The sequence below is a fragment of the Falco cherrug genome, chromosome 11, assembly GCF_023634085.1.
Source record: "Falco cherrug isolate bFalChe1 chromosome 11, bFalChe1.pri, whole genome shotgun sequence".
Lineage (NCBI taxonomy): Eukaryota > Metazoa > Chordata > Aves > Falconiformes > Falconidae > Falco > Falco cherrug.
In genome coordinates, this window is record NC_073707.1 from 23,140,328 (window position 1) to 23,156,274 (window position 15,947).

The 15,947-nt window shown below is 42.5% G+C and overlaps 1 protein-coding gene across 10 annotated transcripts in view; it reads right to left on the minus strand.

The window, feature by feature from the left end:
* Window positions 1-15,947, minus strand: part of ABCC5 (ATP binding cassette subfamily C member 5) — a 49,247-nt gene continuing 33,300 nt past the window's right edge. For all 10 annotated transcript variants that reach the window (XM_055723382.1, XM_055723381.1, XM_055723383.1 and 7 more), the window contains 14 exons: window positions 15,502-15,686; window positions 14,296-14,442; window positions 13,814-13,943; window positions 13,111-13,264; window positions 12,837-12,965; window positions 11,297-11,483; window positions 9,922-10,011; window positions 7,497-7,686; window positions 6,606-6,765; window positions 6,096-6,174; window positions 5,025-5,138; window positions 3,804-3,968; window positions 3,006-3,089; window positions 1-455 (listed from right to left, as the gene is read on the minus strand). In XM_055723382.1, the coding sequence (XP_055579357.1) occupies window positions 396-455; window positions 3,006-3,089; window positions 3,804-3,968; window positions 5,025-5,138; window positions 6,096-6,174; window positions 6,606-6,765; window positions 7,497-7,686; window positions 9,922-10,011; window positions 11,297-11,483; window positions 12,837-12,965; window positions 13,111-13,264; window positions 13,814-13,943; window positions 14,296-14,442; window positions 15,502-15,686 (1,874 nt within the window). In that variant the 3' untranslated portion in view covers window positions 1-395. The remainder of the gene's footprint in view (window positions 456-3,005; window positions 3,090-3,803; window positions 3,969-5,024; window positions 5,139-6,095; window positions 6,175-6,605; window positions 6,766-7,496; window positions 7,687-9,921; window positions 10,012-11,296; window positions 11,484-12,836; window positions 12,966-13,110; window positions 13,265-13,813; window positions 13,944-14,295; window positions 14,443-15,501; window positions 15,687-15,947) is intronic.

Genomic DNA, 15,947 nt, shown 5'->3' on the forward strand with positions numbered 1-15,947 from the left:
TCTGCCAGAGAGAAGTGTTCTCTTTAATTCCAAAGTAACAACGCTGAAACAAAGGTTTAACAAAATGGTTGAGCTAATCCCTGCTGCCTGCAGGTGACTGTTCACCTGCTCCTTCACAGGCTTTTGTTTGACACCTTTTATTGAGCTGTTTCAGCTCGCTGAAGCGGCAGGGGAGTATTCACCTTTCTAGGAGAGCACAGCTGGGCAGCAGCAGTTTGGTGCAATGAATCGTGAGCGCGGTTTCCTCTCACCCCTACGCTAGTGTCACAGTTAGCACCTACTGAACACAGCAGCCCGCTTCGCCTCCCTTCCAGGTGTGCCCTCCTGTCTCCTCCTTTGTACAGCATGCCTCTTTGGGAGGGTGAACTTTCTGCAAGTTAGGTTTCTGAACTGGGTCACTGCTGGACTGGGCAAGAGCCACTGCTGGCATCGGGAAAGTGGAAGGAACTCCCAGCCTGGAAGAAGAAGGAGGACAAGGTCAGGATGGCTCCCCCGAAGGCCCAGACTGCCATTAGCTCAGCCTTAGCTGCAAAATGAAGCCACACACTGACCCTAGCGGCACTTGAGAAGTAGGTTAGCCTGGGATTAGAATGTTAGCCCTTTTCCTTCAAGGGAAATACTGGAGTTCATGGGGTAAACTCAGATCTGCAGGGCCCAAACAATCCTGCCCTGACAGTTACACATGACAACGGACTGACCTGTTCTAACCACAGTCTTAGGCAGAAGCATTTCACGTTCTCTCCCTCTCCCTTTAAGGTGTTCAGCCTTCACCTTTTACATTCTACGCAGCTCTACTTTCCGTACCTCCCTGGCCTAACACCCCTGCTCCCTTGGGCCTCTCCTCAATTTCTTTTTGTCCTCAAGTTTCTGATTGAAAGTGACCCCACCCCCCACCCCCCCACCTAGCCGGCTGTTCTTTGGAGAGGACTGTTACTTCTCCCTTTCCTAACCACAACATACAGCCACTCTGTTCCCTGAATTGAGTAACACAGCAAAACGGCAGCCAGCCCTGACAGAGAGAGCTTGGGTCCAGGCCTGTGAGCAGGGCAAGACCTGTGCTAGTTCATTCTTGCTCAGGACAAGAACTACTGCAACAAATGATGCTTTTCGTGCCACCTTCAAGCTCCAGTCTACATTCTGTTAATGCCATGATTTGCCTACAGTATTGGTAGGTAGAAATGCATGTTTCTGTTACTTGCAGTCACATCACATTAAACAGTAACGTTTGCAGGTAAAAAAAAGCGGAAAAGTCTGAGTTTAAGATGAATCTTCTGTATTCTGTCTGACCTCCTCCCTTGCTACTTGACTTGTATACTTGCACTATAAATTATTACTTCCCGTACTACTCAACACAAACATATATATATTGCACAAAAATTACCCACTACACTTTAAAGAAACACTTCCACTCTGAAGGAATGAAGACCAGGCCATGGTATATAGACAAGGGGGCTGAGGGGAAGCCTGCAAACACTGTCCCCCAGGGCTCAAAAGGGTGAGAAGTGATTTACATGCCCAAAACAAACCACTTAAGCCAATAAAATTTACAAAACCCAAAATAGTTTTATTTACTTTTCAGATTTCTGCCTCAATGAGACATTTTGCAAACATGCTAAGGCTACAAAATGTCCAAGATGACAAAGACATGCAACGCTGACCATTCAATAACTCACGGCTATTATAGGAGCGACTGTGCCCACCCAGGCCACAGGTCCTGTAAAACAGGGATGGTGTACAGTGATCATGGCAACATACCACACAGGACCTAGTAACCTGAGGTAGGCTTCTTTACAGTAAGAAAACTATGTCCTACACCAGTGTTACATCCTGATCAACAGGAACCCATTTAAAGTTCCAGAAGACGTGGGGTGGGGGGACCGTTTCCTTAACAAGTGTGCAATAAAGAAACAGGAAATATTGATGTCATTTAACCTTAGTATAAGTGAGCAGAACAGAGAGTTAGTGTTACCCATGCCAATGAAAGCCAACCTAAACCTCTACGGAGTGTTAGCAGCTTCCAGATACAGGAGTCAGTCAGCTGAAGCAACTGTGAAAAGGCTTTCCTGCTAGCATACAGGGTACAATTTGAACCTTATGATTAATTTGTTACAGATCATTCCATGAACAGTTAGATTTTGGTTGTGTTAGATCAGCGAAGCAGGAAGAGCTTGGGCTTGCTTGCATTAAAATAAGCCCTGCTGACACAGTAAGAAGTACTGCATCAGGACACTGAGAAAATACGAGGCCTTAATGTGACCCAGAAGTGGTTCTCCACTCAGGAGATCACTAAAAACCCTGCTTTGGGAAAGCATCATGGGAAGCAGCAGCTGCTGCCGTGGTGAACATTAGCGATGCTCCAAATAGCTTTGATAAACTACAATGCAATAGTTACACCACAGAGCTCTTCTCCCCTGCGCTAGACAACAAAGATGTGACAATAAAGGACACTATTGCAAAGCTTCACTTCCACTCAGACACGCAGAAAATCCGGCACTAGGAAAAGACCCACTGTAGAAGACAAAATGGTGTCTGATACAGTCCGATAACAAAGCCAGATTTCTGGTACCGTAAACTGTACAAAAATGATAGAAAAGAATATGCACTGTTATTAATACAGTGCTTATTTTAATATAAAATAAACAGCTTACATTTCCACTGTAAATATAGGCTATATACAGAATTATGTATAGATATAGCTACATGTATAAAGCTTCATTATAGGCCTCTGATACATTTATAACTATGGCTCCCTGAGCCATTTGTAGAGTGCACTTAACAAAAAATTAGTAATATGATTATGGAATAAATACAATAATAAAAACACGAAGAATTCTTCTGACACTGTTTTAAAAACTCTCTGGCTTGACATATTGTGCTAAAAATTAAAAGATGAAAAGGCAATAATCTGCTTGAAGGAGGAGGAAGAGCTGGCCTGCCACAGGCAGGGAGTATAGCTCTCCAAAATTAAAGTGACTTTGCCCTGAATTTTAGCCCTTGACAGCAACCTTGTTCTCCGCAGCAGCAAACATAGCATAGAAGCGTGAGTTCTCGTTGGCCAGAAGGGCAGACGGCGTGTCGAATTCCACTACCTAAAAGCAAACAAGGCAGGTAAAATAAGTCAGTAAAATCCAGCAGAAAATGGATTCCCACACCTTGGACTTGTGACATGGTAGTGAAGAGGCCAAAACATGGCATTTGTCTGTAGAGCAGAAGACAAGCAGTGAAAGTGTGTGCATTTATGCATCCATATTGTAACTTGGGATGCTTCAAACGAGCTCACACAAACACTGGAACTACCCAGCAGGAAGCAACCCTCCAGTGGCTCTGGCAACAGAGGCAGATGCTATGGGGTTTTGCCTTCTCTATCTTTAAAAGCCTTGCCAAATGTTCTTACGTTTGATATAACTGTTTATGGCCCCCACATGGAAGCCTGTAAAATCGGGTAAGCCATCTCTCTCATGTGCCTCTTTGATAGCACAGGGCTTCGTGAAAGGAAACTGCCACCTGAGCCCCAGCAGAGATGCTTATGTTATTACCCATATCAGAATTAACCTAAAAAGGGAGTTTTAAAAGATAAACCGTTACTCTACAGTACTTTCTTGAAGTGTGCAAGAAATCTTGCCTTTTTTGGTCTTGTCACAGTCAGGCAATAACCGGTTCTATTGGAGTATTATTACCAAGGATGTGAAGGAACACAGAGGATTTTCTACCCTGCAATACAAGCTGTTCCTTCAGTTCAGCCTGCACGTATGGCACCACCAGACTGCAACAGGAACTGCAATAACAAAAGCCTTTCTGCTTACCTGTCCTTGTGTTAGCACCATGATCCGATCAGAGCCCAGTACCGTATGCAGGCGATGAGCAATTGTTAACATAGTGCAATCTGCAAATGCCTCTCGAATAGTCTCCTGAATCAGTAAGTCTGTCTCTGTGTCCATAGCAGCTGTTGCTTCATCCAGTATCAAAATCTGAAAGCAAAACATAATCCTGGCTGTTACCCATAGTAACACTTTCCCTTCTTGAACATAAAAATATGTAGAATAGCCAGAATTACCATAACCAAGAGCTGTCCCAACTGGCAATCCTTACAGAGCTGTGGTCACAAAGGTAGTTTTTACAAGCACCCTTTCAGTTTTCTTTATGTAATTGCTTTCAACAAAGTTACCCTATGGATCACATTTGCATTTTACAGTCACATCCTAGAGCCACAAGACATTTGGGTTCTGACCTGGGCCTGAAGTTTCCACTACTTTCAGTTTCACATTCAGCAGCTAAATCTCAGACACAAATTTCATTGGTAAACTAATGTGACACATCCTTGGTGGTGACATTCCTTCTGGAATGAGCCAATACTGACTAGGTTTACTAGCTTTCTTATGCTGGAAAGAACTACTCTTCTTCTCAGACTCAAACTGATTTGGAGTGGTGTCCTGTCAAAGCTAAACTAGATTTGTTTTGTGCAGGTACTGCAGAGACAGCAGTAACTTCTTCTGAGTAGCTTGACTTTAAAATGGATGCAGTGAACCTGATGGTGTGCCATGTTTAAGAAAAAAGTCAGAACCCTGGTCAGTCTCAATCCAAAAGCCCTTTCTCACTAATTATTTGACTTCCATTCCCACAAAATCTTTAACTTTGCTGGCATAGCATGGTCCCAAATTCCACAGAGTCTTGAAAACTACATTTTAGTGGAACACCATGTAGAAGGAAAATACTTGGGTGACATTCACCAAAAGGTGGAAGAACTAAATAATCTGATGCTCTCCAGTAATAGGACACAAGAAATTATTAGGCCAGTCTGATATCCTATTATTAACACTAAAAAGCAGTACCTATCTGATGGCAGGACATTACAGGAGCTAGCAGCTGGCTACAGACACCTTCCTGGTTGTTCTAACCCTACACCTCTCTGGGTTGTTGTAGATGTTGGTGTCATTCCTTTGATAGAGTGAATCTGACACAAAAAAGGCGTGCTCAATCCTATCAGTCTGGTATCTCCAGCTATTTCACTCACCACTATGGCTCACCTTGCAACGACGTAGTAGAGCTCTAGCTATGCACAGTAACTGTCTCTCTCCAACGGAAAAGTTTTCCCCATTTTCCATCACTTCTGAATCAAGTTTCATAGGCAGCTGAGCAACCTGCAGGGGAAAGAAACAGCAAAAATCTTAGGAGCATTGCTCAGACTTTTTGAATCTCCATGGCATGAGACAGTTGCTCCTCCTGCAAATCTGATTTTGCCCATGTTCCAAAATATCCATCACATTCTGTCCATCTCTCCCTATGCCTGTTTGGGAAATTAGTAACAAGCAACTAATGCTAGAACAGCAACACAACATCAGGCCTGCTCAGTCCAGTTGAAATGCCGTGACTCAGTGACAGCTCCCGAAAACACCACTGTGACTAAACTAGAAGAACCATCTCAGTAGGCAACCTTGGTCTTACTTAAGTACAGTCTTTCACCTCTAACAAAACAGTGTGCCAAGTACAGTCTTTCACCTCTAATGAAACAGTGTGCCACGGACAAAGTCATATCAGCGTGAATACAGAGCTCCTGACAATCTTTCTCACCATGAGAAAAGCAGTCCTAGTCCCTGCAGGAATTACTACCTGCCACAGTCATACATGCCACTTGACTTACAAGAAAAGAATCAGAAATGTCATGGCAGCGAGACTTGTTGCAGAGGGCCTCACAAAGGGCAGATTTTAAGTTCAGTATAAACGTGCATGTGCGACATTTACACTCAAAAATGTAAATGCAGAGTGCACATCTAAGGCACATACAGAAAAATATCACTTGAAATATTTTAACACCCTAGGAGTCCATGTGATGAAGCAGCACTGTCTATGCTATACACTAAAAAATACACACTCAACATACGGCACACAAAAAAAATCAGTCTGATAAAATAAGGGGTAGGAGGGTGGGGGTGGGTTTGTGTGTGGTGTGGAAATCTGTGAAATAAAGCATAGCCAACAAGGGGTAAAAACTGCAAAGAAAAAACTTTATCTAAAGGTCTCTGAAGTACCTACTAAAGAACATGTTGGTTTGGAAGTTAAAAGACAAACATGTATCTCACAGGGCACATAATACTTACACACTCCTTCATGTGAGTCCTTTCCAAAGCATCCCAGATTTGTTCCTCACTGTACTGATTGAAAGGATCTAAGTTTGATCTGGAGGGGGAAGCAGAAAACATAACCAGAATTTTTATTCAGCAATGAATGGCAAAACAGCAGTGTGCTAATTCATCCAGATGGATGATTTCCATCTAGCCTTCCACTGACAGCGTTTCCTTGCCAAGGAAATCAGATGCTCCCAGAACACTAGGGATAGAGTAGCTAAAAGACAAAAGAGTAGAGATGGAAGATAGATACAAATAATTTCAATCATATCTAAAGGGAAAGCAAGACTTCCACAGAGGATGATCACACCCAGTTATGCACTGGGCCAGCTAAAATCATTTACCTGTGCTTTTTTTTTGTTTCAAGACAGAGAACAGAAGCCAAGATGCCCAAGAACTGACATCTCACCAGGCATCTATACGAGTTGAAGTACAAGCTGGTAGCCCGCTTAGTCCTTCTTGCCTTTTTATGGTCTCACTAACCTCACGGTGCCGCTGAACAGCACAGGTTCCTGAGGAATTATTGAGAGTTTGCTGCGAAGATCTGCCAAACCAATGTCATTTATTTTCACTCCATCAATTTTAATGCAGCCTCCAGACAGTTCAACAAGACGAAAGAGTGCCATTCCAAGGGAAGACTTCCCTAAAAGTGAGACAGGAAATAGAATACTAGCGTTTCTACAGAGTCGTGGCGGCTTTGAGATGAGAAATAATTTTAAAAGCTGTCCATGTGTAAGAGAAGTGTTTTAAAATGCCATAAAGTCCTGGCAAACAATGCTGGTAAGTGCTGAGGTTCAGGATTTAAACTTCTAAGCAATTGCAGGGATAGTTCCTAATCTCTTCTCACAGAAGCCACCCCTGCAGTGCTGCCCCACCTTGCCACATAAACCCAAAAAAGCAATATTAATTGCTTATTTAAAAACTACATTTTGGAGTTGACTTAAGTCATCTCACAAACAAGGGGTTTGATTCTTTGCATTACAGACTTCTGAGACAGCTTAAAGCCAAACCTGGCTGCAGCATCAATAAAAAAAAAAAAAATTTCAAGAGAATCAAATAAGCTGCAACAAGCACACTGTAGATAGCATACTGTGCTGGTAAGTGGCTTGGGGTGTTAAACATTACAAGCATACTGCCTCAGATAGAGTAGGATAGCCTTCTACTTTAAATGGAAACTTGTTTTCATTACTATTTACAGGGATCCTGCTTATGTATGCACATGAACAGAATCCACCGCTGACAGGACCTCTCCTGCGCAATTCACAATTTATTCAAACACAGAGAAGACAGAGAAGAACCAATAACTGCCCCACTCTATTCCTTTCCCATTCTATAAAAATATTAATTTAACTCTGCTTAGTGTTTTTTCCTTACCTGAGCCTGTCCTTCCCACAATGCCAATCTTTTCCTTTGGTTTGATGGTAAAGGACACTTTTTTAAGTACCAGAGGGAGGTTCTCTCGGTACCGCATCTCTGCATTTTCAAAAACAACTTCACCTTCCTGTGGCCAGTCCAGAGGAGGAGTTTTATTCTTGATCCGAGCAGGAGCTTCCAGGGAAAGTGTCTTAAAAAAACAAAACAAAACAAACAAAATACAGAAGTTCTGTTTCCAGTAAACAGAACACCAGAAAGGAAAATTACCAGCTGCAGCTTTCAGCAGCTCTTCCCTGCAGATCAATTTATGGTAGTTTTATTATGAACTGTGCAGCTAGATGTCAGCTTCACTGGTTCAGACGTTTGCTGTATTACATGGACCATGCATTGTTCTCCTCCTGTTGCCTCAACGACATCTGTCCTTCTACTCGACAATATTTTTCATCAATGGAATTAAAAAGTATTTTAGGCCTATTATTTATGAGCACAATCCTTTCGAGTTTTACGGCACTCCAAAGACTGGATGCTTCTGGATGCAAAATCTGCTGTATTTCTGTCTCATTTGTTATGTCATGCCAGGGCCACCTCTGCCGATTCCAACACAGAAGAGAATGCCCACGTGACACATTGTACAAATGCTACACCTCTCCCTTCTCTTCCTTATTTTCTCATGTTCTATTAAATCACTGAGTCAGTTGGGCCCCTTCCAGCTTACTTTTGCTATTTTACTCTGCTCCTTATTAGGTCCCTCATTAAGCAGTTCACAAACTAAACAGAAAAGCAGAACCTCTGAAAGCCAATCACATGCCTTTATAGCACGTTTAGAATGAAGCCAAGGTCACTTTCCCATATTTGGCACAAGCAGTTTCAAAGAATGGCAGAAATCCTGTCGCAGGATTCACCTCATGTAACTTTAAATACACACAAAGTAAGAATCTCCAAGCCAACTAGGTGTCGCTACAAAGAAGCTAGCATTTCTGGAGTGTAGTTTTTCTCACTCTAGTATAAACCCTTAGAACAGGTAATAAATTGCCCTCTGGAGATACCCATTTCTTACGTGACCATAGAGAGATCCCACAGGGACTCTATCAGTTGTGGACATCTGCAATATCTAGTTGAAAGCAGATTAATTGTACCCCAAGGGTTTGAGAAAAACAGTGATCTGCTACAATAGTGCTCCAATCCTTTGAGCTTGGGGCGCATAACAGTAACCTTGGAGGCCGCACTGAGAGAAGGCAAGCCTGGGACTTGGTAAGACACAGAACCTGCATGGTGTTTCATTGCACACCCACCTCTTCCCTTCACATTCAAACTAGTTTTACAGTTTCAAAATAAAATGGCTGTCTAGACAGGAACTTAAAAAAAACCCAACCAAACAAAAAAACCGAACAGCCTACCACCATAGGTTTTGCCACTGAAAGCCTGACAGTGACAAACCCATCTCAGCCCAGTGAGATGTACTGGGCAGTATCTGGCACACAACTGTCAGCTTGCGGGGTCACCAAGCCTTCTTATACAAAGAAATTTCCTGCTTAGATGCCACAAGATGATTTGTTTATTTAACTGGGGGAGTGGGCATTTTTTTTCTCTTCGGTATGAAATCCATAGGCTAAAATAAGATTCTACAAATAGCAACTACTACATAGCCCAGATTTTATATTGCACTCCAAAGTTCAGAGCAAATGTGTATTGTATGTTACATCAAAAAGCCTTTCACCTCAAAGACCAGACCCAGTAGAAGGCTTTCTCCTGGCTACAGTTTCCCCATTGACCTATCCCCAGTTCCACATACACAAATGCCAGTTATAAAGAAAGGGTTACAGATAATCAGAGCAGCTTGCTAAGCATTCAGCCTGGCATATTTCTCATGTTTAGCCTAGCACATTTCTCATGTTTACAATGAGAGCAACTCCCTGACTTTTTAAGCATACAAAAATATGTTATATAAGATAGCTGAGGGAAACAATAAAAACCACTTACTAGGATGAAGCAGAATTACATGTAAAGTAACAGTTATCTGTGTTTAAATGAAGCAATTCCATTAGGTTTAAAATGAAGGATGCCAGAACATTGTTCTTTTACTGTAAGATATAGCATTGACTTCTCACTTACCCCTTTCATACACTCCACCGCTGAGAATGTCAGCAAACTTGCGATCGCCTATGTAACTTCAGTAATGCCGGGCAAGTGATGCCTGCAAGCTTAGTTACCTACCAGCTCCTGTGCTACTCATCCTGCCAATGCTTATATATGTGCTTCATAAAATAGATTAACTCTGTAATATTATAGTACATGCATTAATGTGTTTACAAGATCAGAAACACACATTCTGTACTAAGGCAACTATGGCTGACACTTCTTTTATGCCACCAACATGACAAGCAACAAGAAATGTTACAACAGGCAGCTGAATGTATTATCCTACCTTGATATAGTGATCAATCCTCTCCACTGAGGTGAAGCGAGCTTCTGTCTCTGAAGCAAGTCTGACTGTAAACTGGAATAACCCTGTTAACTGGAGTGATGGGAGAAAATGAAGACAAATTTAGAGCTGTGATTTATTACTGAATTAAGAGATGAACCTAATGGATGTTGTGGCCAGAAGAACTGGAGAAGTGATTGTCCCCCTGTACCTGACACCTCAAATCCTGTGTTCAGCCTTGGGCCACTCACTGCAAGACAGACCCTGAGATGCTGGAGCATGTCCAAAGGGCAACGGAGCTGGTGGAGGTCTAGAGCACAAGTGTTACAAGGAGCAGCTGAGGGAACTGGGGTGGTTTAGCCTGGGGAAAAGGAGGCTCAGGGGAGACCTTATCATTCTCTACAACTACCTGAAAGGAGGTTGTAGGAAGGTGAGTGTCTGTCTCATCTCCCAAGCAGCAAGTGACAGGACAAGAGGAGACAGCCTCAAGTTGTGCCAGGGGAGGTTTAGATTGGATATTATGAAAAATTTCTTCACCAAAAAGGGTTGTCAAGCGTTGGAGCAGGCTGCCCAGGGAGGTGGTGGAATCACCATCCCTGGAGGTATGTAAAAGACAAGTAGATATGTCACTGAGAGACATGGTTTAGTGGTGGACTTGGCAGTGCCAGGTTAATGGTTGGACTTAAGATCTTAAAGGTCTTTTCCAACCTAAATTATTCTGATTCTGTAATATTTGATACAATATGGCTAAGGTGCCCAAGGCAAGTTCATTTTACTTGACAGTTAATTTTAAAATAACCACAATTTATTAATCACTTGGAAAGCCAACAGTTTAGAAAGGTTTCCCGCAACCAACACCTGCAAATACTAGCCGTCTATGTTTTGTAGTTTCACCTTTCTACCAGCAGGGGGCAGAAAAGGCCAAACAGCTCCAACTGCAACAGCTCTGAGCCCTGAAGTCCCTAACCCGCACAGCTGCAACGCTGGATGCTCTTTGTGAAAACATACCGCAGACAATGCACGAAGCCATCAGCTCGGCAGACGTCTGACGTACCATCAATCCAATTTCTGGAAACATCCAGGAAAATTGCGATTTGCAGCACACGAAGAGCCTCAAACGTTTTCACTTCACCATTTAAAAAAAAGCAGCTCCCCACAACAATAGCCTTAAGCACCTAACTCCTCCTAAATTGTAATTCGGCCGCTAGCAAAACGTCCTGACTCTGAGTTGCTCTCCCCCTCATTGCCAAGAGGGGTAACAGTATCTTCTTGCATTCCAGTGCATTAAGGAAAGTCTTCAGTGGTGTGTTACATTTACTCATTAGTGATAACTGCATTAAATGAGAAATTAAATATCACAATATGTGGCCATACTCACCTGCACAGCATATGAGATAGCCAGCCCGGCATAGGCAGGAGGAATCTGGCCGTGCATTAAGACAATCATAAGGCCAGTGGTTGTGATAAGCGCAATGCTGATAATGTCCAGCCGTACAGCTAGCCAGCGCATTGCACAGCTGAACAGGTAAAATGGTGCCTGATTGTCATCTAGGAGCTCCTGATACCTGAAACAAATACAGGAAAGGTTAGCAGACCTCCACAAGCTTGATGTTCTACAAATAGCAGAGCAGTATCAGAATTCAGGGTGGAAAGCCTAGTCTGTTGTTGACAAAGTTTCAAACTAGGCCATGATAGCAGTATTTACAAACATTCCTGAACAATGTCGGGTATCTACTTAGCACAAACTTTTGAAAGTCAAATTACCAAGTTTCTGTGTACAACAGTAAATTAGTCGAGTGAATCAAAATTCAAGCACATTACACACACTTTCACTACAACTTCGCCTACTGAAGACCTTCAGAGGATGCTCGATAGCTACAGATTACTCCAGGGGTAACAGCAGCAGTCCTTCCGAATATCTGTTGTTTTATACACAAGTGTGAGAGTAAAGTTACAGGAAGTTTTGATAGGACTGGCGACACTAATTAAAACACATCAATAAACACGTAATTTACAAACCTGACACTGCAGACCTGAGAGAGGAAGTTTAAGGGGAGACACTTGAGAGATTCACAAAGCCAGCAACGAGATTTTCTGATCACCCAACTCTGTTTTACACTAATCACTGCTGCAAGAGTGTGTGCAGTGCCGTAGTGCTCTAGCACCACCAGCAATGCTAAGGGATTGCTCTTTGCACCTCTGCGATCTTCCATCTAAGCTGGTGTAAACAGTGTCTTTCCAGAGATTCTGTGGCAATTTTCCCTGTGGTCCCACACTGCTGGTCTCATGACCTTGCACCTGCAAAGCCCTGATACTGCTGTGGCAGGTTCTCAAGGGAAGTGACTACCACTCGTGAGAAATGTTTCACTTTCCTTAACATTTGTTTTGCAGATTTTAGTTTATACCAGAGAAAACCAAGCACAGTGCACAGGGTGGCTAACAATCACTTAAATACTTGATAAATGCTATCCAATTATACACGTGCACAGAGACTTAACAGCTTATCAACAGGCACACTGAGGTTTTGTTAGTGTGCTCTAAACAATGCTAACACCATCACAAGAAGCAATCAATAGAAAGTATGAGCAGGAGCCGATGAAAACTATATGCTGCTAGGGAAAGCGTATAGCCCAAAAAGTTGTCCTCGCCATTATCATTGCCACCTGCTGCACTACAGAGAACTCCAGAGGAGGGCATTCACCTGGGACATCACCACTGTTCTTCCCAGTCGGCTACTGGGGAATTTTCCCTTACCCTTCTCCTTCTTTTTCTCCCTCATTTCCCCCCCCCCGAAAAATAACTTTCACACTTGGAGCCAATGCATGCCATCAGCTATAGACCCCATTAATAAATCTGAATGTAAACCTGTTACACCCTGCTCTCTGCTTCACCACTCCCAGATGGGTATCCAGACCAACCTTTGCAGAAATTCCTGTCCTTTGTGGTAGGCATGGATTGTGGAGAGACCCTGGATGCTAGATGTAATATGAGACAGGAATGGAGACTGTGTGATATTGTCCAGACGTTTGAGCTCTCGAATAAAGACTCTGGAAGGAGAGAAGCACTATTAAGTGCATGTACAACCACCACATGCCAACCACTACATTGATGCATATATACTTCAAGAAGCCTGTGTCCTTACTAATAGGTCAAAGTATCTTTACTTTTACTCAATGCAGCTGATGCACTTACCTAGACACAACATGCAGAACTGTGAACAGGACAATGAGGGGCCCCACTGCCACCAGGAACCAGGGGAAAACCCCAGAAATCACCCCCACACAGAAGAACACAAGGATGACATTCTGGATGAACATTTCTGCTTGAAATGGCAAGCGAACATCAACTGGAAGAGATGAGGGAAAAGAGGAAGATCTTGAGTACAAAAAGCGAAAACAACTTACATAAAGCAACTCAGTTCATCTGTACATCATCGACAAGGACAGCGATTTCTCATGGCTTCTTCAAATTAACAATGTACATTTTCATTCGGGGTGCTTTTATCTTCTGAGATGCCAGTAGCCTTTTCAGTTATTCCCGTTTGCAGAAATAGCACTAATGCAACTCTGACCTTATTACCACCTTTGCTGCACATCACCTTCACCCTGACACTCCAGGTTCCCCTGGCAATAACTGCTAAGCGTACATATGCAGTCTGTAGCACAAAAGCAGCTGCATATTTTATTCTTCAAAAGTGAATGGACAGACTTGAGACATCAGCTGCCTTCTAGAATCATAACTCAGGTATGTCCCAACTCCTGCTTTGTCTATTACAAGTACATATTTGGCAATAGATACAGGTTATGATCACACCAACAGCAAGAGACTGGAGAGTATTAAGGAGTTAACTGGGAGGTCCAAATATGGGATTTACAGAGCATGCAGTGAGAGATACCTTCATCCATGTCTTTGGAAAATCTGTTGAGAATCCGCCCAGTGGGTGTAGTGTCAAAGAACTTCATGGGGCTACGCAGAATCCGTCGGAAGAGCTCATCATGGAGCCTTGAGGATGCTCTGAGAGTTCCCTGACAATGCAGAAAACATCAGTGTCATGAAAGAATGTTTGCTTTCCTGTCACTGAACCTCCCCTGGGCACCAAAAGATTCTGTTGATTTTCTGTCTCCAACCATAATATTTGTTTCCTTGCGTTCCATCCTTCCAACCACTGGGAGGAAGCTATTAACTCGAGCAGAAGTTTAACAGAAAGTATGGTGCAGCCCCAAGAGATGACTTACGGAAACCTCACAATCCACGATCTGACTTCCTCTAGTTTAAAAGTCTCTCTTGAGAGGTGACCAAAAGAACCACAGTGACAGCAATATACAGAAGTAGGAGGATGGGCGGGAGAAAATGAAGAACAGCAACATTGGCACGTACCTTTACAAAGACAACACCACGAACAGCTTTCAGGATCAACATAACTGCCATGGACAGTGCATAGATGCCAGCATAGTAATGCATATGAGGGTTATCTTTCATACTGTTGCTTATGACAGTATCATTTCCCAAAGTCACAGTGGTGTTCTGCAGAAAATGCAAGGTTTTGGTGAATAGTTAGTTAAGACATGGATTAAGCATACACACACTATACGTGGTAAAATTTAACTGTCTTGTGTCCCCTCCCACCATATGCAGAATTTCTAAATAAAGTACTTCAATAATCTTTGAGTACTTCAGAAAGTTTTCCCTAGCAGAAATACTTGACTTGCAGATTGGCCCTTTTCCTACAGTATCTTTGACAATACTACCACAATACCTACTTCATTTAATTCCTAATCTCTCATTTCATGCTTATTATTTCTTGTTTTCTTCTGAACACCACCAGATACTTGCATACCACCACTCTTATTACACAGCAATATTCACCTTGGATACGCTGTACAGTCTTCTTATCAAAAAGTTGTTATTTTCTGCCAGTATGCAGTAAATTCTTTACTGTCACACTGTCATACATTCTCATTCTTTCTTTTAATCTTTAAGTATGTTTAAGGATCTCATTGCTTATTTTAATATCGTTGGCCATCCACACTTCATTATTTCTTATCTGAGGTTAGTAGTTTGCTCCCTCCACCCCACTCATCCCCCAAAAAATCTTGCAGTTATATTTGAAACTTCAAATGCAGTAAGACTTGCAGTCAAAACCCCTAGAGTGGGAAAAGTCTCAAACCATTCCAGCTCATCACAATCTTCAAAGCAACTCCCAAAATTAATTTGACTTAAAGCCATATAATTTAACAAGATTATCCTGTTTGATGTAAGGTCACATTCAAACGAAAAACAGCACTAAAATAGTAATTCCTCCTGCAGCTGGTTGGCTCCTTTCACATTTTCACTTCCTTTTCTCAGACTAACCAAGGCAAGGAACAAGAGGGCAATGCAAAACCACCTGAGCTATATTCTTACTAGCGGAGCTCACTAATTCTTGAAGATCAACACTCTTGGGGAGATGACCTCCTGGGGAGCCTTACAACTTGCTTAAATTAGGAAGCGCCATTTGGTCTCATAAGACTGGTTTGGATTAGTCTAGGAGAGCAATCCCCCTGCCCATTAGACACAAGAGAGTACAAAAGCTATTTATCTTACTCCACTGCCTTGCTTGATCCAGAAACTCAGCCACCAGTTGCTAAAAGCTGTACTGCCCACATTCAGCACAAACAGTGCCATGATGATGAGGAATGCAAAGGGGCCTCCAGCTGCCTGAATGTAGATACCATAAACAGACCAAGGGACAGAGCCTTTGCCTTTCTCTTCCAACTGGACCAACTGGCCTGTGAAACAAAAGGAGGAAAAGAAAGGGGGAGTGAGGAAAAAGCTGTTCCATTAAGATTTCTGTAAGTTTGTGAATATACACAAAACTAGTCATCTTCAAAATGTACAGAAAACTTTCAAAAATACAGAAATTACTTAATACGTAGAACTTAATGATTCAAACATTTTTCAAAGCGTCACACTTCCTTGCAGAATCATTCACATCATAGTACATCTGAAAAAGCGTAATCAGCACAGACTTAAATATTAGGCTGGCATCA